General features: G+C 43.1%; 2 protein-coding genes across 2 annotated transcripts in view; one reads left to right on the top strand and one right to left on the bottom strand.

Annotated features, from left to right (window-relative positions):
* The window catches only part of EPDR1 (ependymin related 1), a 28,952-nt gene extending 17,494 nt beyond the window's left edge, over window positions 1–11,458 (bottom strand). Inside the window, exon 1 of the mRNA XM_038128275.1 lies at window positions 11,070–11,458. Coding sequence (XP_037984203.1) covers window positions 11,070–11,443 — 374 coding nt within the window. The 5' untranslated portion in view covers window positions 11,444–11,458. The remainder of the gene's footprint in view (window positions 1–11,069) is intronic.
* A 1,165-nt stretch (window positions 11,459–12,623) lies between these two features.
* Window positions 12,624–23,086, top strand: SFRP4 (secreted frizzled related protein 4). Its single transcript, XM_038128274.1, has 6 exons — window positions 12,624–13,457; window positions 13,613–13,693; window positions 13,785–13,850; window positions 16,413–16,611; window positions 19,309–19,372; window positions 21,875–23,086. The coding sequence occupies exons 1-6, from the start codon at window positions 13,016–13,018 to the stop codon at window positions 22,061–22,063; spliced, it is 1,041 nt and encodes a 346-aa protein (XP_037984202.1). The 5' UTR covers window positions 12,624–13,015; the 3' UTR covers window positions 22,064–23,086.
* Window positions 23,087–25,243: the final 2,157 nt, after the last annotated feature.

Raw genomic sequence — 25,243 nt, 5'->3', positions numbered from 1 at the left:
CTGCACATCATTATGAGTTGGCTTGACTATGCTAGCACAACTTATGTGAAGACTGGGTACTCTGGACATCTCTAGTGACCAACTATTTTCTTCTTCAGAGGATTAGATGACTTATTTTAGGAGTTTAGGAACTTACAATAACCTGGCTATGAGGTACATACCTTGCGAAGTCACCTACTCTTACACTCAGTGAAACTAACAAAAAATGTGTGTAAGTATGTCAATAAACAAAGAATACACATAAATGTATTGAGAATCAATTTCTTCATGCTTACATTTGGTCTAGACATAGGCAGAGCAGAAGTTAAAAAAAAATTAGGAATTTTTTATCTTCTGCTGTGTTGAAGCAATTAGGTGGTCTCTCACATTTTCCCTCTTCAATAGCAAGGGGATAAACTTAATGCAATAGGGCATCTCTGCTCTCATACCCTTATCTCCTTTCATTCTCCCTAATTATTTTTTTTTCATCTATGAAAAAAGTACAGGAAATACCTCACACTTTATCAACATGTTATCTCAGTTTGTGCCTTCTACTATTCTCTGGAGGAGACAGGGTAACAAACCAGTCTGGCTTTGCAAATCCTGTGTGGTTTTGGGCACAGATACCTAAAACTATACAAGGAAGTGTCCAAATAGTCACAGAATCACAGAATGCTTTGGGGGGGAGGGGACCTTAAAGATCATCTAGTCCAGCCCCCTGCCATGGGCAAGGACATCTTCCACTAGACCAGATTACTCAAAGTCCCCAGATACTCTCACAGATAAGAAAAAGAAATTAATTTCTTGTACAGAAGATGTAAATTACCAAATCTGGAGCTAATAAAACAGTGATACATTAATTTGGAAACTAATACTACGAAGAATTCCTCAATCTGTACAGAATTCTGCTCTACAAATAAGCATCCTCTGAGAATTACCATAACTGCGCAGCATGAGTAAAATTTCCAGTGCTGGCTGCCTAAAAGTATGGCAGAATCGTAAGTTTCCTGGCAAGAAAAGTATCTGAATATGATAAAACCACAGTTGCAAATAGTATTAAGAGATACTGAAAGAATGAAAAATGAAACCTTTCTTTGTTGTATTCACTGGGTGGACCCTGGTCTCCATATGAGTGTTTAAAAAACCTTTAGCACTGCCATGCACAGAACTAGCCTTGGAAAATTCTGGGGAAAATCTGGCCATTCCCCCTCAGAAACATTAATTTCTGAAACTACAGGTATCCATACAAACAGTAGGTTTCCATGCAGACAGACTACTTAAGGAGACATTTCCAGCTGTTTAGCAGCTATAAAGGTCTCATACTAGCTTTCCTGTGTACGGTTTCACCAAAATAAATGGCAAAGTAAGACACATTTTCAGAAGCCCTCACATCTACTGAGCTCTCTGATTTTCAGATCAAGTAGCAGCCGTGAATTCCCAAAAAGAACTGACAGAAGGACAGCAAATTAAGGCTTGCTAAGTGTGACAGTACCAGAACTGACAGAGTAAGGGATGGGTAACATCAGAGACCAAAACCTCAGTGGAAAGTCTTATTAGTGGTTTATCTTCATTGCTATCTTTTTTTTTTTTTTTTTCTTACTGCAGTTGGTCCCAACCTCTGAATAAGAACAGAGCAGAATGAAGACAGAGGTTTTTGTTCTTTACCTTGCTGATAAGGATTATATTATGTAGAGGTGTTTTGAAGCCCTTTTCATCTTACTCCATTAAAGCCTTAAGAAAATGTACATTAGAAAATGGTTTGTTCCAAACAGCCAACTTGAAAAATTAGTTACAGACATCACAAAACTTTTCCTGCTAAAGCAGCTGACCGTGTGTTTTGAACATACCCTCTGAAGTATGAAATAGTATTTGGCAACAGCTATAAAGATTCTGAAGAGCACATTACTGCACTAGAAGTCAGTCATTAAGGGTCAGTGAAGCCATTTTTGGAATGATTTACTTGTGAGCTATTCAACTGACCAAAAGGTAAATGTGCAGGGTATTATTACAATGTTATTTTTTAAATTAAGTGAAGAAGTAAGTAACCTTAATAAGAGATGTTGCAATACATGTGGTCTTCTGCATTGTTTGCTATCTATCATATTATCACATTCCATTATGAACCATCCTCAGGAAAAATAATATAGAAAATAAGATAACTAGTATGTAGACAATATCACTTTCCATTTGAGAAGGGCAAATGAGTTTAATGAACTTAAGGGCAAGCCACTTCTTAGATGTTTCACATTAAAAAATAATTTGTACAGCAATGAAGAGATTGCTTTTGTTTATGATTTAGGGAGAAGCCAGAGCAAAGAAAGTTAAGTTAGAGAAAAGAAAGTTTCGGTCTTCTAATGTCCAAAAGAAGGCAGCAATCGAGATTTCTTACTACTCTTTTAGAATTCCATAAATATGATGTGCTGTTATCACTCTTAGATCACACTTTGGGGACATTTGGGTTGAATCACACAGTTATGCAGTCCTACATGTATTTCTATTAAGCTTTGAAACATGTTCTTTTTTAGTTACAAAACAAAACAGAAACAAAAAAAAAATGCAGACAGAGCTCCAGAATCAACATAATTTGGTATCTCTCAATGATATTTTACAATCCACATCTTCTTCACCGTTGGAATCTTACAGGTTGTTTTTTTCAGACAAGAAACGAGTAATCCTGAGATCGCTCACTTTCACATGCCAAAGAAATAAGCCATACACACGCAGTGTGGCATCTGCACGTTACCATGAATTTTCAATCACTCCTTCAATAGGGCAGCGTATACCACTGACCCTCAGCCACAGGGTTGATTGAGGTGATTTCCAACCTATGCATCCAGTCTTCTCTGTTCCTCCCACATGGACAGAAGGGCAGCAATTCAGAGGGATCCAAATTTCAGACAATCTTTAAACCAACAAGGAGCTATTCAGTGGGGAAAGGCAGAAGGCTGGATGGAAGTTCCCTCTGGGCTGGATTTAGCCCACAAAACATAGTCTGGATGATGCCAGAATGGAAGGGTAAATTTCATAAGGAATGAAAGGGATAAAATAAGCTTTCATGGAATGAATAGCTAAGTAGCTCCCCAGACATATGAACTCTTAGTAGCCAAAGACTGAAAAATTGTAGTAACTACAGTGTGAGCACTGTACAAGAAGAAAATGCCTGCCAAATTCATGTTCTGATGCCAGAAAATTTTAAAATCATGAAAACACATAAACACAAATCTATAAAAGCATAAATATGGTCATTGCTAAGTTATGGGAACAACCCTATTGACTGTAGGAATGTTGCTAGTAAAATTCTCACAGCAAAAACAAGAACTGCAGAAGTTACTGTACCTTTCTGACTTTTTGTGATGCATGGTAAGCATCTTTTAATAATCGAGTGGGACAAAAATCCAAATGTCTGCACATAAACCTCAAAACAATGATTAAAGTGATTCTCAAATAATATTAGCCAGGGATCTTTATTAATGAAAGATGAAAAAAAAAGTGTGAGTTCACATGAAAACAAATAATTCCTTCTTTCTTACTACCACCTGTAGGAAGAAAGAAAACCATATGTATGTAAAAAAACCCCCATAAATTGGTTTTGGACAAGGACATTTAGGCTGCTGTTGGAAACCCCCAATTTACTCCTGAGTATGAATGTATAAGAGGTACCAGCTCCAGAAATTAATACACTACTTAAAACAATGACTGTCTCTCATGTTGAACCGTCCGCGCTTTCACACATGGGAACAAATTCTTGGCCCATGACTCTCATGGTATGGGAGAGTGACCATGATACAGGCAAGGAAGCATCCTCTGGAGCCTTGCGACAACATAAAATTTCCCTGTGGAATCTCAGATCTTGAGTCAACATACATACATCTCCCCTGGGGCCATGAAAGCAAGGCAGTGAACAAAAACAAGTGAAAGAAGCAGGGCTGCTTGGCAGCGGTGAGGAGAAGTTTCACTGGCCACTGGTACCTTCACGTTATGCAATGCCATGCTGGGCATAATGCTCCTTATTCTAGAAGAGCCAAAATATTGCACAAAGTGGCCCTGTTTTACCCAGACATCATGCCCTCCCCAACACAACAGACACTGTACCATGCCTTGCAAACACTCTGGAGGAGAAAATAATTTCCCCTTTGAGTAAAGAAAAGCAACAGGTAAAAATACTTCACGAGAGAGAGCTCCTCAAGTTGCTGAGCATGCGATTCCTTGCAAATCTACAGGTAAGGCCAAAATGAAAGTCATCTGAAGACAGGGATGAAGCTGATAAAGATGAGGTTCAGGAGTTGAACTGTTGCTGCTGCAGCTACACAGATTCACAGCTGGATGGCCTCAAGTCTGAATAGCTCAGTATTATTTATTATGCCAAGGTTAACCACCAGTTAGTTTATAGCAAAACAGAGAGGACAGAAGAATTATCTGAACCATACATTTCAATTTTGAATCAACCAATGACTTGGCACACCAAAAAAGGCATAATAAGGTACCATTTCACTGACTTCACTTGTCTGGGAGAATGTCATCCAGTTGAAAACCTGTCCCATGCAGCTAATAAATGGATAAGCCTATTGATATGCAATACAAATCAGGTCTCTATCTGGAAAAGAAATAATTTTTTTACCTCACAGTAGCCCTATATTAGAAAATTCTGGTTTAACCTTCAGAGGAGATACTTTTGCAGATGAATGGCCTTTGGTCCTGTGAGAATAGGTGTGATGTTGTCAGTTGTGACATCCGAATTGCGTCAGGCCTCAAGCTGAATGGACTCCAAATTAAGACCATGAATATAAAGATGTCTTTCATTGTGTTTGTTTAGCTGTGCAGTCAGGTCACCATCAGCTGTCTGTGACCACAGAACACTGAATCTCTTTCTATTCATCTCCACTTTAAATCTCTACCAAAAAGAAAAGAAAAAAAAAAAAAGAAAAAAAAATCTGTGAATAAAATTTTTAGTGATTTATCTTTGGAAAACATTGGTCCAAGTTATAGATACATAGGCATATTGTATTATCAGCACAGTCCTGGTCTTGCCTTAAGTTTTTGCCATAATGTCCAACAGCACAAAAATGAGCCAAAGTTTCAATGCAAAAACACATTATTTCAAAAAGTTCAAAGAGACAAGCAAGAGACAATAAGAGGGAAGAAAGAAGTAATCCCCTAAATTTAAAGTGTTCAGATGGATAAAAGGCTTAAGCCAATCCACTCGTATCAAGTACAACATAGTGTTAGAGACTACCATTTAACATCTTTTAGAAAAACAAAACTTTTTAATGAGAACCTCTGTTTTTTAACAACATCCAGAAACCAATATCTAGATCTCATGTGGTAGTAATGACCCCAGTGAGTGTCTGACAGTGGTTTTTAAGTACACCAACCAGTGCTCTAGCAAATTATCAATTTGGGGTCACTGGACACTTTACCAACATTTTTTCTCTAGCTTTAAAAGGCTTTGTGGATCCTGCTATTTTGAATTTAAGAGCCAGTTTATTCTGTTCCGTTTGGATGTGTGCTGTGTTTTGGTATTGCATGAAATGGCTCCAGAGCACTTAGCATAAACAATGGTTTCAAGAACACTACACTAAACAGAACAGCCATCTCAAAGCAATGGATTTGCTTTATTCATACTCAGGTGGTTTTTTCTGGGGTTTTTTTGTTTGTTTGTGTTTGTTTGTTTTTGTTTTTGGTTTTTTGGTTTTTGTTTTTTTTTTTTTTTTTTTTTTTTTTACAACTAACAAAGATGCTGTTATCCAAGGAAGCATAGCACACAAGACTGAAAAAGCTTTGCTAAGCTAACAGTTCCCAGCGTCCTCTAACTGAGTCCACTTGTTTGTTACTGATGCAGTTCAAGGGCTGAAGAATTTCAACTGCCTCCCCTGAGCAGTTTTCATCTCTTCCCAACCAGCCCACCTGTAACAACAAAAGCGATTAACTCCAGTGCCTTCCTGAGCTGTATAGCCTGGCTGACTTCCAACAAGACCAAGAACTTGGAAAAGGGAATGATTGCCGCTGCCTGGAGGCAGAAACAAACACAATGAACAGTTGGACTGAGACGAGATGCTCCGCCATGCAGCCATCACAGACCACAGTTCCCTCCGTGTACAGTGCTCTTCTCCAAGGAACCAGCTGCCTCGGCAGGGAGCATCACTGAGGGACTCAGTTTAGTAAACTGACTTGTAAATGGGCTTTGATGGAAAAGCAGGAGTTAAGGCTTTTACAGCCAACCCTCCATACCCCACCACACAACTCTCATTAGAACCACTGAGACTTGCTTCAGGGTATTGCCTGGCATCTGACAGCCAGTGTGCATCCAGCACAGCAGCTTTCCAAAGCCACCTTTCCAAACTCACAGTCATTAGCAGCAGCAGACACTAGAAAGAACACCTGACACCTATAGGAGGATAGTAAATGCAGGAGGTCTAAGTACCTTCCTTCAGTTCTTCTTCTCAGAAGACTTACATACACAGCAGCTTATGAAGAATTTTAGGTCCCAAGAACTCAGGTTACATTTAGAGAAACTGCTGAAAATTCATTTCTGTTTCACTGCAAATTAAGGGTCTCACAAGTCTGCACATTCTACACAATTTAAAAAAAATGGAACTTGGGTTCCTGGGCAACTTGGACAATTCTGAAAATTTTTCCCGTGACAGTCTTTCATTCCCCAAAACATTAAACTGCAGAAACCACTCCCAAAACCAAGTCTGGGAAACAAATTTGCAGTTGCTCAGCGTAGCTCAATACTTAGCCTATTGAGTCACCACAATGACCACAGAACGGATGGATTATACGATTTTAATAGGTCAGACACCGCTGTTTTTTCCTTTACAATCACACATCCTAAAACAACTAAAAAGTAGTTGAGATAAGTCAGACACGTGTGCCCACACTCTGTTTATTTTGAGAAGTCATCACCTCTTCTCCAGATGAATGTTGTTATATTTGCACCTGACCTTATGCTGCCTCTCTTCAGTCAAGGACAGGGATTGAAACACACAGGCAAAGAGCCTGCCAGAATAAGAGACTTATTTCTCTAAACATAGCATTGTCACTCCTCTATTGCACCAGCAGTTTGTGTGGCCAGGTGAGGAGTTTATCCTCCCCTTAACTGTGCCTATCTTTTGCAAATATGATAGAACTAAAGGAATTTAACAACATGCAGTTCTGTTTTTAAATTAACACTGAATCATAGGGTACCTCCTGATTGTTTTTCTGCTGTGCAGCTACAGTTTTTAAACCCTAACCCTGACAGTTGCAAATAAACAGGCATCTCAATGTGCTGAGTACTGTACAATAGGCCAAGGAGGTTACTGTTAAAATACATGCATAGAGGAAAAAATAAAAAAGCATTTTCTTCCTCCTACTCACTTTCTTGACCACATGGGATTTTTTTCTTCCCACCATTACATTTCCCACAAGACAATATGTTATTGGGCCTTCCCTGAAAGTCATTCTGTGGAAAATAATATGGAAGTGTGAAACTCTGTGAACACAGCAGGTGGCAACTGACACTCCAGCTCTCAACCACTACCTGTACTATTTCTGCTCTGCTCCTCACTTCATGTTCATAACTGAGCACTAACACCCGTTGAGTGGCTTCAGTAGTGCCAAAGAGCACACTCCTTGCTCTACTTCTCCAAGAAAATGAAAGGTGATGGATGACATGAAGTTCTGGCCACAGTACAGTCAATAGGATTTTTTGTTTGGACTTTTTTTGTGCCAGGATTTCTCACCAGTTTGCAGAGGTGTCATACTCAAATCTACAGCATTTGAAGCTACCTTAAAAAGAAACTCTTGCCCTAACTGCAAACCATGCTGGTGACTGTACCTATTTTGTTAAGTGTCCTGAGACAGAGGCCAGCAAGAGTTGAACAAGAGTGAGGAAGGTTTAACATCCAGAGAGCACAAAAGGAAGTAACTTCACATGGTAGGCCATAAAGGACTAAAAAACATGTTCTGTGTTTAACAGCATTTACTCAGCTTTGCCTCAAGAGGTCTAGGGAGCTGCTTCAAGTGCTCCCCTTTCACATTATATATGGAATGACCTAGTCCAAACAGGAAACAGCACAACATACTCAATGTTTGTTTACTTTTCTCTTCTTCTGTTATCAGTATCAGCTGAGCACCACACAAAACTTTAAAGATTGTCCCTGCCCACACCTTGTCTATCCCCAAAAATTTGATCCTGAAGGGGAAAGAAGCAGCAGGGCAAGGCATGCTGGAGAAAACAAAAGAAGCAGAGTATAGCTAAGGCTGGGTCTGTAAAAGAAGTGAAAAAGAAAGCCCAGAAATGAATCCAACTGGAATAGGTTCTCCTCAAAAAATCTCAGCCTAGGATCATTGGTGGTAGTTTTTACACTTTGAGCCAGAGTGCAGGAGCCAACTGTGTGACCTGGACAAACACCCACTCATCAAGCTGGTTGAAACCACAACTATGACTTCCCTAATGAACTGGCTCTGTTGGTTGTCTGGCAAGCGAGGTGTGTGCCCAGGTGGCAGGCTACACAGTGCAGCTGGACAATGGGGAATGGGCACTCTTACCAATGTGGTCACTGCATCTCAGGTGATCTCAAAACAACTGATGGACAAAGAAGTGATGTTAATGAAGCAGCAATTTACCTTATGGCTACTTGTCTGGAGTTGAGGTAGGTATGTTTTACTGGGCTGATGTAGGTATGAAAATGCCACACGGCAGAATACATGAATTTGAAACATAGATCTACAATAAAACCTGAAAGTTTCATGTTCTTCTGCGGTTATGAGCCTGCAAGCCATTCCACACTGGCAAATCTTTGTGTCCTTGATTAACCTCAGCCAATAACTCAAACAGGGCTGCGTCTGATTAAGGACCACATTTGCAAGCTTCAGAAAATGCTTTGTAGAAAAATGTGGTTGTTGGCCAACCCTGATTGCTGCACATAAGTTACATCTGATAGAAGCAAAATGTGAGAATTTAGACTGAAATTTCCTTACAGATCAGGGCAGCACTATTTTTCTTGCTGATTTTTTGTTGATTTTGTACTCACTGCCTCGGCATAATTACCCCTTTCTTGTCAATGTCAAAACAGGGTGGAGGAGAGGTTATTTTTTAAAAGATGGGGTAAATCCCTTTGCCTCTAACTTCTGAAGGTTTCTGTTTACAAGTCACTGTTTCCACACGGTTGTGATCACAATTCTAGACCTGATCCAACACATACTGAAACCAAAAGGAGAATTTCTGTTGACTTAAATGGAAGCTGGGTCATGCCCTAAGCAGACACTGCTGCCCATGTAACAAAACCAACCCCTCTCCAATTTTGGATGGCAGAAAACATGGACCTGGAAACATTTAAGACCGCTGAGGTCAGAAATTTGCCTAGAACAAAAATGTAATACAGGAGAAATCAACAAGCACACATGTCTGCATTCTGTCTCTTTCTAGTGCTACCAACCCAGACAAAACTCCAGTCACAGCAGGTATTTATCAAAAATGTAAAAAGATAAGATCTTGGAAAAAGACAAAATCTGGCCCAGAGTCTTAAACGTTGAGTAATTATTCCATCTTAAAATAAAGTTTTCAAATAAAGTAAACATAAGCTTGAAGAAATGAGCGTAGTACAACTCAGAAGGTAGAAAATACTTGTGTCAGGCTTTGTAGCACAGTTTTATGCTTGTCAAACATTAAAGTTAACCCAGGACTTGCAGAAGAAGGGAAGCATGAGCACCCCATGGCAAGTGTCAGACTCCATGCTTTATGTCAGCAGACCACCAGCAAACACCTGTATGTTACTTTTAACATTCTTCACATGGCTCCTATGCAAAAACAGTAATGAAAAAAGCTTACAATGAGGGAAAGCTAAGCCTGAAAATGAAACACACAAAACAGTTCTATAAGCGTCAGGGGATTTGGAGAGAAAGGATCACGGAAGAGCACATGCTTTTGAAAGATTAAAACAGTTACTGTGCGATGGTGGTATAAAATTGATTGTCAGGAAAAAAAATATGGCAGGAAAAAGGAATATTGATCTTTTAACAGGAGAGACAATTAGTTTGGATGATACAGCATTTGTAGGCTGGTCATTACCTTGTCTCGCACATCCCCAGGATGGATGCACTGTTATTTGAACAATTTGTAGATGGGAGAGCGGAGGTATGGGCAGACCCTCACATTGGCAGTATGTTTTGACATGTCTGAAAGTGACAGACATTCAGTAGCCAGAAATGTCTCACTCAGGAAGGCCTCTCTAGGCTGATCAGTTCTTCCACCCAACCTGAGTTTGGCAGGCTGAGGAAGGAAAAAGAGGCTCTTCTTTAGTCAGCTTTTTTCTACATATGTTTTTCAGCATATCAAGAAACAGACAATGACACAGGGATTTTTTTTTTTTGGGATTAGTTATGGGCTTAACAGATACATCCTGTATAAATGAAGAACAGGAAGGTCCTGCAGGGCTGTGCAATGGGAATGAATACACTGTACCATAGGTAAAGGATGCATCCTGACACCCTGGCACTAAGTTAGGACCAAGCACTGACAAGGACCAAGAAGGCCCAGAGAACTTGTAACTCAAACTTATTAGCAAATTACTGAGCTAGAGCCTCCTCCCTTACCCCATAACGTTACTCACATGTTTGAGTATAACCTCTTCATTACACCTTATGATACCCATTATACTTCACATTTTTGGATACGCTTCCAAGTCCATTAAATAACAAAAAACCTGGGAGGGAGGGGAAATATCTCTGAAGGTGAAAAGCTGACACTGTTGATCACAAGTCTCTCGATACACATACACATATCTCTACACAGATATATAGATATAGATATATACACAAATATCTACACATATATACACATAAATCTGCACGCATCCAAGCCATGTTGGTGACAGGTTTCCTAGCGCCAGCTGTTCCCAGCACGCCGGTGCCTCGCCTCCGCCGGCCCCGCACTGTCCCGACTCACGCGGGGGAGGAGCCGCCGGCAACGCGGGGCCGAGGGAGACCCCCCCCCCCCTTCTCGGCTTCGCATCACCCCACACCCCCCGGGAGGCGCCTCCGGGCTCCGTGCCGACCCTCACCGCCCCGCCCGGCCCGGCCCCGCCGCAGGTCTCGCCGCCACCTACTTCTTGCAGGGGATGAGCGCCTTCCTCTCCTCCAGGATGCGGAGGCGCTGGTTGGGGCCGTCATAGGAGACGGCGGCCCGCGTGTTGCGGCCCGAGCCGTGCTCGTAGAACACGGTGCGCCCTTCCCACTGCCGCGGCGCCTGGCACGGCTCGGCCCCCGCCGCCGCCGCTCCCCCGCGCAGCAGGAGGACGCCCAGCAGCAGGAGCAACCGCAGCGGCGGCCCCGGCCCCGGGCGCAGCTGCCGCCCGGCCGCCGGCCGCGCCATGCTCCGCTCCGCGCCGCGCTCCGTCGGCGCACGGCCGCCCCGCACGGCGCGCAGGCGGGCGGGCAGGCTGTGCCGGGGGGCGGGGGCGGCCCGCCTCCAAACCCGCATCACCTCGGCGGCGAGAAGCGCCTGCCGCCACAGCGCCTGGACGCCGGCGGGGCACGGGGCGGCGCGGCGATAAACGACCGGGACCCTCGCCCTCTCACGCCTCCCTCCCCGCAGCCGGGAGGCTCTGGGTCCCCTGGCCGTGCCCTCCGCTCCGCGAGGGCTGCGAGCTCCGAGGCCAGGGCATTCTGCGTGAGCGTGGGAAGGAAGGGGGATACGCGAACAGGAGTGACCTGCTGGGACAAACTGCTTTAATGTTGTTCTCGAGGGAGCATTTCAGTGCCTCCCCACGGACAGACAGTGTTACCAAGCATTCCTTCACCACATGCATGCCTTAATCTCCCACTGCCCTCTTAGGGTCTGCCTGCTCTGGATGTGCTTTCCTCACCCACTGAGGGGAGGCCCGTGCCCCACAGGTGCTCCGTCCCTGCAGCTCTGCTGCATCTGCAGGGGGCAACATCGCTGGCACCACGGCACCTGGCCGGGGCAGGTACCTCAGAGCCACGCTGCGGCTCTCTCAGGTCACTGGGATAACCTGACACTGAGTTAATCTTCTTATCTCAGCGGGTTCCTCAAAGACTGGGGAGCGGCATTTCCCACAGGGAAGAACAGGCCCGGAGGTTTTTCCATGCAAGGGTGAACAGAGGTGGGCTGTGAGGGAGCCCTTTGTCCCGGCCTGGACACGCCACTCCTCTGCACCAAGGGCGCGTGGCCGTGGAGCACCAAGGAAAGGAAAATAAAAAACAGCTTGGGAAAAGTCTGAAACCCCTTCTTCCGCTCGTGTGCAGATGCGATTGGTGGCGGACAGCGGCGGGGGGAGCGGGGCGGCGGGCTGTCTGCAGCCGCACAGCGGCCCGCGGTGCCCCGGCCCCGCCGCCCGCTCCCCCTGTCCCGAGCAAACCGGGCCACCAGCCACCACGCCGTCTGTCCGCCCGTGCGCTTCACGCCTTTCCCCGTCCGTGCCGAGCTCATGGAGGGAATTTTGCAACCCCCTGGAGGCGTCGGGAACAGCCGCCGGAGCTCCCTCAAGCCCGCAAAAAGTTTCCTCTCCCTTGAGAAAACGCGGCGTATAAAGTTCAGCCCCACGGGAAGAAGCCGCGGTTCCTACCGTCGCCTTCCCTCTCCCCGCGCCGGAGCGCAGAGCCCCGCGGCAGAACCGTGGTTTGGGTTTCCTTCCCCCCTCCCTCGCCCCCCTTCCACCTGAAGGAATTTATGACACAGATGAAAACTGAAACGGAGCTGGAGCGGCGGCCGAGAGACGCAGTGATGTCGCCGGGGGATTAAACGGGGTGGAGGTGATGTCACCGTGCCTGCACAGCAAAACGCACACATACACGCACACCCCCCACCCCCCGGAGGAGCGGGGCTGCCAAGGGAGCGCGATCGGCCCCACGTCACTCGTGCCACTGGTATAAATGCGGTCCCGCGATGTCCATGGCTGTCGGCGCGGCGGCTCCCGCGACTTGACTGCAGCAGGGCTCCGGGAGGCAGCGCCGCTCCGCGCCCTTCGGCCGCCGGGACCCGCGGGGCGGCGGCGGGCGGCGGCGGACAGGGAGGAGAAGGAGGAGGAAGAGGATGCTGCGCGCCTTGGTGGCGGTGTCCCTGTGGCTGCGGGTGAGCCCGCGGGCGCAGGGCGCGCCGTGCGAGGCGGTGCGCATCCCCATGTGCCGCTCCATGCCCTGGAATATCACCCGCATGCCCAACCACCTCCACCACAGCACCCAGGAAAACGCCGTCCTCGCTATCGAACAGTACGAGGAGCTAGTGGCCACCGGCTGCAGCCCGGTGCTGTCCTTCTTCCTCTGCGCCATGTACGCCCCCATCTGCACCCTGGAGTTCCTCTACGACCCCATCAAGCCGTGCCGCTCCGTCTGCCAGCGCGCCCGCGACGGCTGCGAGCCCATCATGCGCCGCTACAACCACAGCTGGCCCGAGAGCCTGGCTTGCGACGACCTCCCCGTCTACGACCGCGGCGTCTGCATCTCCCCAGAGGCCATCGTCACCGACGTGCCGGAGGGTGAGAACCCTGGGGGCAGCGAGAGGTGGGAGGGAGGACTCCCTCCACCCCCGCGGGATGCCCCAGGGTGGGACGGGGGGGCTGCGGGACCCCCACGCTCCAGTCCTGGAGCCTCTACCGACAGTTTTAATTCCCTGACGCACCTCTGTTTGCAGATGTGAAGTGGACGGACTTCACACAGGGCTTTATGGTGCCGGACAGACCCCTGGAGCCTGACTGCCGGAGCCGTGGCCAGGGTGAGCCTAGGACGATCCCCCGCCTCCACCCTCCCTGGAGACAGGGTCCCTCTGACACACCTCAACCTTTCTCCCTTCTCTTCCTTTGAAGAGCGGTGCAGGTGCAAAAAGACAAAGCCTACGCTGTCAACCTACTTGGCCAAGAACTACAGCTACAGTAAGTGCATGCTTCACTTTGCCTGCCCCACATCCTCCTTGTGTCCCTGAAAGTTAGGCAGCTCTGTGTGGGTGCTGAACCCACACCAGGCCCCATCCAGCAAGTGTGGCATGAGAAGACTGGTCCAACACAGCCTTTTCCATGTGGGTGTTTGCCAGGGAATACCTAGCTGTCCTCTTCCAGAATCCAGCTGTAGCACACACCGTGTGCAGGCAGTAGTAATAACCGCACAGATGATGGTGTGTTTCTGACAAATGCAGTAATATGTCAGTAATGTGCACCCTTCTGCGGAGCAGAAGGAGTGTTTGCTGCTGCAAAAGTCACTCTAGTAAAGGCACTTATGCCTGATGTGAGTGTGACGACTTGGCCAGCTCCTGTTTTCATCCAGCAGGTAGAATAAACAGGGGTTTGCTGCCCAAATAAAACTTGTAAATGTGAACCAGCTGCAGCAAAGTAAAAAGTTTTTAGAAATCTGTATATGCTTTTACTTAGTAGCCAGAGATCTGTCTGGTGTAGAATTGTCAGAGATTAACTGAATTCAGTGACAATTTGCACCATCCAGCCACGGAGATAGCTGATAGTTTAATTATATGTTGGGTGACATATTGACAACAAAAATAAGTATTCACCCCTCTTTCCCCTTGGCTTCCCCCTGCCTCAGTTTTCTGATGGTGTGAGTCAGGAAGAACTCTAATTAAGATTAGATAAATGCCAGATTAAACCTAGTGTAAATACAATTTTATATGCAGTATTGCTTCATTTTGCACTTTGTGGGTACTTTCTCAGATGGCAGGTTTTTCCCCAGTCATTTGCCTAGTTCTTCTGCAGTAGGGTTATAATATAGTTCAGTTCCTATTTGTTTGATATCAAATAAAACTAAGTTTTTAGCTATTTGCTTCTTTGTCAGCATGTTTGGTGGGAATAATCAAGCTGAACCTCTAGCTTAGGTAATTGTACCATTTTTTGTTCATTATAACATTTTGGTGCATTTACATGACATATTCTTTTTATATAATTCTTTGATCTGTGTCAGTACAGCATAGACATATGTTTAGGTGGAACAATGATTTTTCCATAGTTGCCTGAAACTTATGAAAAAGTAGTGATATCAAGTGTCTATTCCAAAATGAAAGACAGGTGTTAGCTGTATAAATTCTGATTCCAGTGATTTCAGTAGGAGTGTTCCTTGAGTAGAACCTGTATGTCAGGGTCCAAAATTTTATTCCATTGAATTTGTGAAATCAAGATTTTGTTTTTGAGATGTAAATTTTTATTCAGCACCCTGTGAGATAAATAGACCTATTTATATGGGAAATGAATTGAGGGAAAAGATTTAATGAGTTGAAAATCAATCAATTTTTTTTTTTGGAAAACCTTTAAAATAAGACATACAGCCAAATCGTCCTTCCAGTTGTACCAGTCAGACTTGAAAACACATTGTGAGTCTCCGAAACTGAAATTCCTCACGTGTTTTGTGTCTGTTATAAGTGTCCTGATAAAGGTAGCACATAAACCCCAGACTGCATTAACATTGCTGGTCTCCTGTTTTCTATGTGTGAAGTTTATTCCAAATGTTTTGAAGTTCACATGGAGGCTTTTGACCCCGTGGCTGGCAGGGGCAGGCTGGTCACCCTGTGGTCTATACACTTCTCATGCCTCTTTTGCTGAAGAATTTTTGGACAGTAGAACCCTTTCTATTTTGTTTCCTAGGGACAAAATCCTTTATGTAAAAATCATACTTAATTTATTAGATCTGGTATTTCTCACAAGAGAGAAGGAATGAAATGCTGAAGTGGTAGGTGATGCCAGAGTTTGTAGGTACAAAGTTAGCCCAGGGACCATTTCAGAGCAATCTACACTGCTTCACCTTCTTGCATCCATGCAGACATGCAGTTTTCCTCCATGAAAGGTAATAATACAAATGATTGTGTATTCAGAGTCAGAAGAACCTTTTTCAGTGTTTCATTTATATTAGGATCTCACTATTGGTACAGAATCCAAAGGCAAAAGATGAAAAAAAGTATAGCTCAAGTAAGTAATGGAAATCCTAAGCCTCTTAGTTTTTTGACTATTGTTTCTAGCCTTCCCTTGTTTCTTATATTTAAGAAAAGACTATATTTCGTGGTTGCAATCTACAGGAAGTGATTTTATTATTGAAAAGACTGAATTCATGACAACTGTCTGTGAGGTAAATTATTCATTACTTAATCGGAAATAGCCAGATGTGGCTAGGGAATGGGTTAGATTTATGCAAAGGGTTCTTCAAGTCTGAGTTGAAGGAGCTATTTGTGTGTGTGATTCCAGGCGAGATTGGTTGGCCTGATCTGGCAAAGATTTAAGCGCATGTTTAATTTTACAGTTGTCAACAGTCCTACTGAAAACCAAATTGAGATCAGGCCTCTGTTATTCTAAGCCACTGTTCATGCCCACACAGGCAGAAGTCGTTCTAGTTTCACAACCAAAACAACAGCTTCCAATTCAATATATTTTATTTAATTTTGAGATGCGTTTAAATTTCTAAGACTGTTTATTGTTCTCACTCCTCTGTTTTTCTATTTGCAGTCATTCATGCTAAAGTAAAAAGCGTAGAAAGAGGGAACTGCAATGAGATAACCACCGTGGTGGAAGTCAAAGACATACTCAAATCTTCAACGCCAATTCCTCTGTCCCAAGTGCCTCTTCTTACAAATTCCTCCTGCCAGTGCCCGCCTCTTCAACCAAAGCAGGATGTTCTCATCATGTGCTATGAGTGGCGCTCAAGGTGAGCCCTGATGTGTTGCAGAAAAGTGTTAGAGCTGTCTGTGATAAATGGGGAGGAGGACCAGTAAATCTCTCTTCTTCATAATAGGCTTATTTTAGGGTAACTCATACATACACATACATGTTTCCAGTACTTTCTCAGCTGACTTTCTCCACTTCATCAGCCTCAGCTCAGTGCCATGATGCGTTTACAAAATTTGACTCACGCCAAGAGCATAAAATCTGGGGGCATTAGGTTCTCACAGCATATTGATAAAGCATCATGCAGCAGTTCAGTCACCTCCAGCTTGAGAGTGTTTTTCCAGGACCTCTTTCCATGGGGATGAGCTGCTTTGTGTGCAGCAAGCCCAATGGTGGCTGTAGATGATGGTCTGTGTTGGCAGGACCGCACAGAAGGTATCATTTTGCCTCACCAGGGGAGTGGGCTGGAGATGATATACATCCTCTGTCAGCAGAGCTGCTGGAGTCAGATCCAGGCTTTCTCCACTGGCCTGTCCATACTTTGGACCAGTGCCATCAGCGAGATGTTTCTGATCCCACAGCTGTACTGGGACCAGCCAAAGCTGCAGCCATTGGAGCTCCAGCTCCCGGATGGCAGATGAAAAGTAAATACTCTTAGAGCAGCTTGCCAGTCCTGCTGTATGATTAAAATTAAAAACAAAACAAAACTAACTTTACCAGACCTTTCATCTGGCAGTCAGCCTAGCCCCAGGCATGGAAGAAAATCCAGCTTGCTGGCCTGAAGGGGAAGGAGTGATGAATCACAGCTCCCTTTTCTCCCTGATTCCTTGAGGCAGAAGGGAACATCCCATCCACATTAGCACCCCAAGCACACCAGTAGATGCCAGCAGAGCAGGTTGTGGTGTTTTAGGTTCTGTGTAGGCCTCTATTGTAGTTTGGAGGCAAGGCTGTCTGTAAAATGTGCAGGCTGGTTTTGCATACTGTGATGTTGCTGTTAATTTGCCACGCACACTTGTAAGGACCACAGAACATCCTCATGTGGGATGTGGTGGGTCATGCCCATATTTTTAATGAGCTTTATGTTGATATTTTGGGAGCATTTTATAGGTGTTTGTAAAATTTGCCATCTGATATCTTATTGCTTTATCTTGTTTTTGGTGAGCTAGCAGACACAGCATTATATTACTACCCAGCTCTTTGCAATTCCAGGTCTGGAAGTATTTCACAAATATTAATGTAGAGCCCTCTCTTTGTGTTAGTCATTTTAGGGATACAAGCTTTGACTGATGTAGAAGGACTCTGACCAGAATGGTGATGCAGGAGCTCTGGGTTGCAGAGGATCCTCTGGAGGCTGTTAGGAAAGGGAGATTTCATAAGTCAAAGATCACAATCGGCATCTCCATTATTATGGAAAAAACACGTGATTTACTAAATGTCTTGTGATGGTTTTTAAAGGTCATTGAGGTTTTTAATTTCATATAGTGTACTAAAGTGGATTTGAAAAAGAAACATAAACTATTATATGTGCTTCCTGTTGAACTCAGTGGCAGAAAAACAGAAGGTTTTGAGTTACAGCAGTTTTTTAAAATGACAGAGGCAGAATGGGTGGAAGCTGTACCTCGTTTGCAGTCAATGGCAAAATACCTATTGCCTATTGTTAGGGTTAGAGCCTCACCAGATAATTTGACTTGAACCAAAGCTGTGCCAAATGTACCCCATGTTGTGGTTTCATCCATGGAAGTACGTCCTTGGCATCAATCCTGTGTGTTAGTCGTCTAATTTCTATTCAGAAGGAAATGTACAACATATTGGTCCTGATTCTCCAAGGTTTGTGCTCATGTTAGGCCTTTTATGTTTGGTCAAACTGCTGATGCACAGTGGCTAATGACTACAAGAGGCAGAATTTTGTACTGTGTTTGAGCTGCTAAGAGCAGCAGCACTACTCATGGAAACTGGAGGTCAGGCCCTGCTACACTGTTTAACCTTCACCAGCCAGAACAGCGCTGTGTGGTGGTGCGTGCATTTATAACAATGTCTTGGTGTTTCCAGCCAACACTGGTGTCTAAATACAACCCCCCAGAATTTTAGTGGAATTTATATTAGGGCATGTTAAGGCCTGGTATCTCAACCAACCAAACAAAAAAAAACCCAAAAAGTTGTCTCTAGGTTGGGACGTGGAAGGTATGACATCAAACTGCTTTAGAATAAGCTGCTTTATGAGCTGTTTAAGGCATATATATTTAATAGTCATATTTTTGTTTTGTTCATTTCATAACAGGTAGACTCAATGTTTTCATGCAGGAGCTAGCCAGATTTCACGGGTAGGCAAGTATAGCAAGTATAACTAACCATACATTATCCAAATTCATCTTAAAGGACTCATTAAGGACTTAGATGTAGGAAACACATACTGCCATCCTCATGTATTTATAGGTAGAAATGAATACAATTGTAAGTGATCATATAATTGTATTACTGTTTTTCAGGTAAGCTGTATTAGCTGGTGCATGTGAAACAGCTTCTTTTTTAAAGTCAGAAGTAAAATGCATCAGTTTAATCTACTCTTCACACAAACACACAGAGAAACACGGTATTCTGCCATCCCATCCATAAAACCTCTCAGTACTAGTACCTGTGGGTGCATTTCAACCCCAATCTGTGTCAAATCATCTGGAATGGCATCTCAGGAATTAAAATCAGAAATATCTATAACTTGTGTGTATTTCTTAATTTTCAGGTTGATGCTTCTTGATGGATGTCTAGTTGAAAAATGGAAGGACCAACTAAACAGAAGATTTAAGGTAAATACAACCAAAGAAAAGATTGCTGAGGTTCTTAATAAAAAGTTAAACACCTTTGTTTTACTTCAGTATTGATAAACTTAGATGACTTTCAGATATCTGTAACTCCATTGGGTATCATTATTTTCACTTAAACATTTTCAGCCCTCATAGTTACCCAAGCCTAAGGGAAAATTTGAATACTTTAATCTTGTGTTCTAAGATTTCTAAAATTTTATTTCTCTTTAATTTTACCCTGTGGGATGATCTTTGTGTGAACTCTGGTTTCTTACCAGAGTAATGTCTCTAGGAATTACTTTCATATCCCTGCTACCACAAGGAGCGATGATATGAAAGTGAAGGTGATATGCAGATGAGTACATAGCCCACATTAGATAAGAAAGGAAGTTAAAATCCTCTGCACTGGATTAATGTTTTTTGCTGTATTAAAGATTACAGGCTGGAGATACACACTTCTCACCAGGTACTCACTACTAAGACCCATCCAAAGGATTGGGCATTGTCTCTCTGGATTCAGGAAACACTGGAAGGAAAAGTCTTTAGTATAGAGACATGGGTGGCAGGCACAGCAGATGCCTCTGCTTTTTGGGGCTTCAGGATAGCACTTGATATCACTCTCTACTTGTAAACTCCTTTTTTTAATGGAAAGAAAGGATGGATTTAGAGTAGGTCTGATTCTTCCTCCCAGTTTTAGACACAGAAGAAAGTTATTTTTGGAATTCAAAAATGTTTTCAGAGCATTAAGGACATACATCTATGTTTAAGGATGTACATGTGTATTTTAATTATGAGTTGATTGGCAATTGATAGAGAGGAGGAAAAGAGATGTAGGAATCCATAAGCAGAAGCTTTTAGATTACAGACCAACTTCTTGCAGGAAATTGCATTCAATTCTTCTCTCATGCCCTCTTCACTTACTCATCTGAAGCCTATGTGTGGAAAAGAAAATATGCTTTAAGTCTTTAAAAAATAAATACATGGCAATTGCAGAGGATGCCATGTGGGATTTAGAAGAATATTGACATATGACTTGGATTCCTGAAATCCTTTAGCTGTCAACTTAATGGCCTGTTACTGGCACACAGTGTGTTTTAGTCACCTCCTCACACTGTTTTGTCATTTTTAATTGTGTCTTGAATCATGTTTGGGCATTAGTTTTCGGATTGTCAAATAGATGCATGACTGCCAAAAAAAAGCCCTTCAAAGCACATGTAATTTCCTCTCATATTAATAGTTTCAGAAACTAAATCCTCATTTAAACATGTTTGAGTGAGACACAACTAAATGTCTGCTGATAGTTTTCGTTTTTTAAAGATGTATAAAATAACTCTGACCACACAAAGCCAGTATGGAGCTAGGTATCACAGTGGCTTCATTTTAATGCCCATCATTCATCTCTGAAGACTTGCATCCAAATTTTGTCCTGAGTTACCACTTACAATGGATGTTTTGAGCTGTCTGTCAACCACAGAAGACAGTTGTTAACATAACCACAACATTGCTGGTCTTTTCTCTAGCCAGGACAAGAGTCTGAGCTGCAGCAAAGTCAGTGCAGAGATACTGAATAGGCAAGCTGGAGAACATTTCTCTTGCTCTGATCACTGGGTAAATCTGCTTCCTGTAGCAATTTCAGAAGGGAAAGATAATAGAGGGGAGAGGTGAGATCCTTTCTGGGTTCTACTGCCTACCTTGTTTTCCTTAAAGTAGGTATTTCTGTTCCTAGAGGTGAAAGTCTGCGGTCTCTGTTGCTGTTTTATGGATCCCTCCATGTTTTGGAGAGCTGACCAGTAAAACTAACTGTAAAAACCTATTTTGTAACTACTGCATTATTGGATATGAAAATCTGACAGCTGTTATCTTTGGTAGGCACGTTGCTTTTCAAAATTTCTTGGGGATGCTGCTGAATAAAGCTGCAGATGCATTATTCAAACCATACCATTGCAACTCTCAACACTGTAGTTTCACTGTGATCATCGCTGTTGTCTGTCCATAACATAAGCTTCTTCCTGCCCAGTCCTTTCCACCCCAGGGAAAAGCAGAAGCAGAAAGTAAATACTAGCTCCCCTTGTGGCTGTGTGCTTAAATATATATTGTAAAAGAATAGTTTGATTCCTGTAGACTTTTCTGAGGAAAAGTCAAGTAGCACATCCAGCATGACAGCAGGAAGGGCCTTGCAAAGGAGCTCCAGTGTACTGGTCCTTACTTTTTGATGGCATGATGCCAGCTCCCCTCTATTTCTGAAAAGGCACTCACATGCAGCATGCACACGAGATGGGCAATTGTCATTTCCATCAGCTGGTGTTGTGGAAATTCCCTCTAACCTAGAACACACTCCCTGCAAGTAGCCATTACATGCTGACATCAATTGCCTTGCAATATGGAGCATGAGACTGTTAAAGGTAGCACTAGCATCAGTGGTTCAGGATAGTTTTGATTAGGATGTAGTTATTTATGATTATGTCCTTCCCTAACTCATCCTCTTTGTCTTCTGCATTTCTACAGAGGTGGGAACAAAGACTGCAAGAACAAAAGCGGCGAACTGCACGCAGTAAGAACCAGAATTCAGGACGCAGTGGTCAGAGTGGAGCCCTGAAACCACAAACCAAGAACACCAACCCACTGATCAGTGGCCCCAAAAAGGCCATTAAAATAAGAAATGGCCAGAAAGAAATCAACCCCAAAAAAGTATGAGTGTGAAATTCCTGAAAAGAAGGACTTTCCCAGCACGACAAGGGTCACAATCTGGTTTGGTCAGCATGTTTTATTAATCTGGAACTCATCGACTTAAAGAATCATGTCATTTTCTACATAGACCTCTTTGCTGCACTTTACTGTTACAAGGTTTGCTTATCCTTTCAAGTCACTGCAAGCCATAGAGCATAGGTTTGCACTAATATGAGGTAGGCATATTCCAGCTGACTGAGCTTTATCTTTGGGCTCTGATTTCCCATCTAGACAGAACTAGCCTTGGCTGCCAGAGGTTTTGACTCCTTGTAACAGTTGCCTGGTCTGCTTCCCTGCCAGATGTTGGAGAACTGCATGGAGTTTCTCCTCAGCTGGTGTAGTAGTTGGTGAGTTAGTCTGTGAGTGAGTTAGTCTGTGAATTAGCTGAGAGCTCACCAGACCTGGCAGCTGAGGAGCAGCAGAAGGATGGTAACCTCTGGCAGATATCTCAGGCAGCAATGACTGCAGCTGCTGGAGCTGAACCTATCTGCTATTTGGAATCACAGCCCTTGTTCAGAATGTTCAAAAGCATAGTTTACCATTAAGCATCTGGGTATGCATTATGTGATTATTTTTATGTGTGTGCCGAAAATATGCTTACAGTGATAGTATTTGATCTTGTGGGTTTGTGTAGTAAAAAATGCATTCAAAGCAGACATTTAATTTTTTAAATTGTACTTCAGGCTGGCTTCTGTTGTTCTAATTTCAAATGTATTTAAACATCTAATTGAAAAAGCTGTATTTTTTGAAAGGACCAATTAAAGTGAACAGATCTGTAGAATTCTTAAAAGTAACACATTTGCTGTAATATAGCTTTGCTGTGAAAACTGGAATAAAAGCTTTATTCTAAAGATAACTGACAGCTACTGTACAGTATTAGGGAGAAGATAGGGCTTCAAGTGGCTCAGTAATCATTTGGATAACTTTTTATCATTTGATACCATATTTCTAACCTTTCTCTGAGATCAAATAAATAAATAAATAAATAAATAAATCAGTCTTGTCCCTGTTAATGAGCTTCTCAAAGCAACTGGCTATCTGCAGTTTTTCTTATCAGGAAGTAACATTTATGCTGAAAAGGGTGACAGAAAAGCAGATTCTTTTGTTTATGCGTTAAGTTTACTGACTTATCATTTTCTTTATGAGGTATTAGAACAGCAAAGGTGATACAAATCTAATCAATATAACTCCAAGGTGGCATTTATGCTATTCCTTCTAAGGTGTTCTTCAATCAGGCAGCATAGATAATACATTCTCATTTCAATTGCATGTAACATGCAAGAAGATCACCAACAGTAAGATCAGAAGAGCTCATGATAGATGCCTGAAAGACCTTCCAGATTTCCTGCAGGAGGACTAAGAACTAGACTTGTCAATTCTGGTAAAATGAGGATTTTTATAATAGAGCAGTTCTACATCAGAAGAAAAAAAAAGGAGTTCTGTGTAGATTATCATAAGGAATAACAATTGGTCATGTCAGGATGTTGATCTTTGCCGTGACAAGAATTCTAATGAAATCTGCAAGTGTGAAATTCACAGCAAAATATGCTGGAGTCATTCTGGTAGCAGCAGTTACATACTTGTTAGTTTGCTAATGCAAATTTGAGACAAATTCAGGGGGGGAAAATCAACCAAAATGGTTTTTGTTGAGCTTTGAGCAACTGGTTAGGAGTTGAGTGTACCACTACTGGTAATTCTGGGCCAGTGCAGTACCTTGTTGACATGCATGGAACACCTGCAGAATTAGATCCAAAATTCATTTCAGGTGCAGCAATACTAAGCATATATAGGCTATATTTACTTTAGTAAGAATTTAGTGTTTGATGTGTCTGAAAAAACAGACTACAAACTTAGGTGCTTAAATACAGCCTATAGGTGGAACCTCAGTCATGTTCAGTGAAATGGAAAAGCTGAAATGGAAATCAAAGGAGACAGAATTTCACTTGCAGGTGTCTAATTCAGGTTTGAAAATGCTGACTTAAGTAAGCATGATCTAAATGATTGGAAAACTTCTAAAATAGTTTTATGTACTGTGTAGCAGGGGTTCTTAAGTTTTGATTACCTATTGATCCCAATTTAAAGTACCCCAATAAATGTATATATGGTAAGCCATTAAAGAATGAGTGACAGTCACATCAATGTGATGTTGAAATAACAAACACTGAAGTCATGATATATCACTTCAAGAAGTTTTTTTGTGCACATAGTCCAGTGTGGTGTTTGTTTAATGGAACTTTTGGAACAGCTACCTAGACTCCACAGCAACATCACATATTATTTTACAGCTGTTGGAATAAAACTTTTTTTTTGTTTTGTCAGGGGAAAAAAGGTACAAATTAGTTTCTCCAAAGAATTGTCACCATTCCTTCTCCAAGTTGCTGTCATTAGATTGATGATTCCAATAAGCTGGAATAGATATGGATGCACCGAGCCAGGTGTTTCCAAACTCCTTAACATTTTTATGTATACTTTATGCTGACTAACTTTCAATCTGATATGGTAAAAATATGGAAGAAGGAAAGGCAATACAACAAAAAGCAGGGGATATCATAATACAAAGAACAGACATGCAAGGGATAAATTAATAAGGTAGTGTGTTTTTCCAAACCCATTTTTTCCTATATTTTAAGAAGCTGTGGGTCTTTAGCACTAATGCAAGTCATTCAATTTTGAAAATCCTCTACAGTTATTAACTCCCTGTGACATCAAGCCAGCTGAATCCACACCCAGAACATCTACCCCTTCCCTTCCCTTCCCTTCCCTTCCCTTCCCTTCCCTTCCCTTCCCTTCCCTTCCCTTCCCTTCCCTTCCCTTCCCTTCCCTTCCCTTCCCTTCCCTTCCCTTCCCTTCCCTTCCCTTCCCTTCCCTTCCCTTCCCTTCCCTTCCCATGAAATAAATGTTGGAGCAGTGAGGGCTGTTTCAACAGGAAGATTCCTCCCCAGAGGGTGCAGTCTCCACCTCTGCTCCCTGGCATGTGGCTAAAGGTCAGACTCACCTCTTCTCGAGCACATCCATGGCCAGGTGTAGCCACTGCTGTGCTGATGCACTCCAGCACTGGAGTCATGAAACCTCCATTCAGCAAAGGGAGGCAAATCATTTGCTGATGGATGAATACAATTACTGTAACTACTTAAAACAATTACTGTA

This window comes from Motacilla alba, chromosome 2 (assembly GCF_015832195.1).
Source record: "Motacilla alba alba isolate MOTALB_02 chromosome 2, Motacilla_alba_V1.0_pri, whole genome shotgun sequence".
NCBI classification, from domain to species: Eukaryota; Metazoa; Chordata; class Aves; order Passeriformes; family Motacillidae; genus Motacilla; species Motacilla alba.
Note: the sequence above shows the minus strand (reverse complement) of the source record. Positions and strands in the feature narration are given on the sequence as shown.

Bases quoted from the DNA above. Each gene is read 5' to 3' on its own strand.
- SFRP4 (XM_038128274.1), top strand. From the start codon at position 13,016: ATGCTGCGCGCCTTGGTGGCGGTGTCCCTGTGGCTGCGGGTGAGCCCG. The intron at 13,694-13,784 runs GTGAGCCTAGGA...CTTCCTTTGAAG, and splicing joins CTGCCGGAGCCGTGGCCAGG to AGCGGTGCAGGTGCAAAAAG. The intron at 13,851-16,412 runs GTAAGTGCATGC...TTCTATTTGCAG, and splicing joins GGCCAAGAACTACAGCTACA to TCATTCATGCTAAAGTAAAA.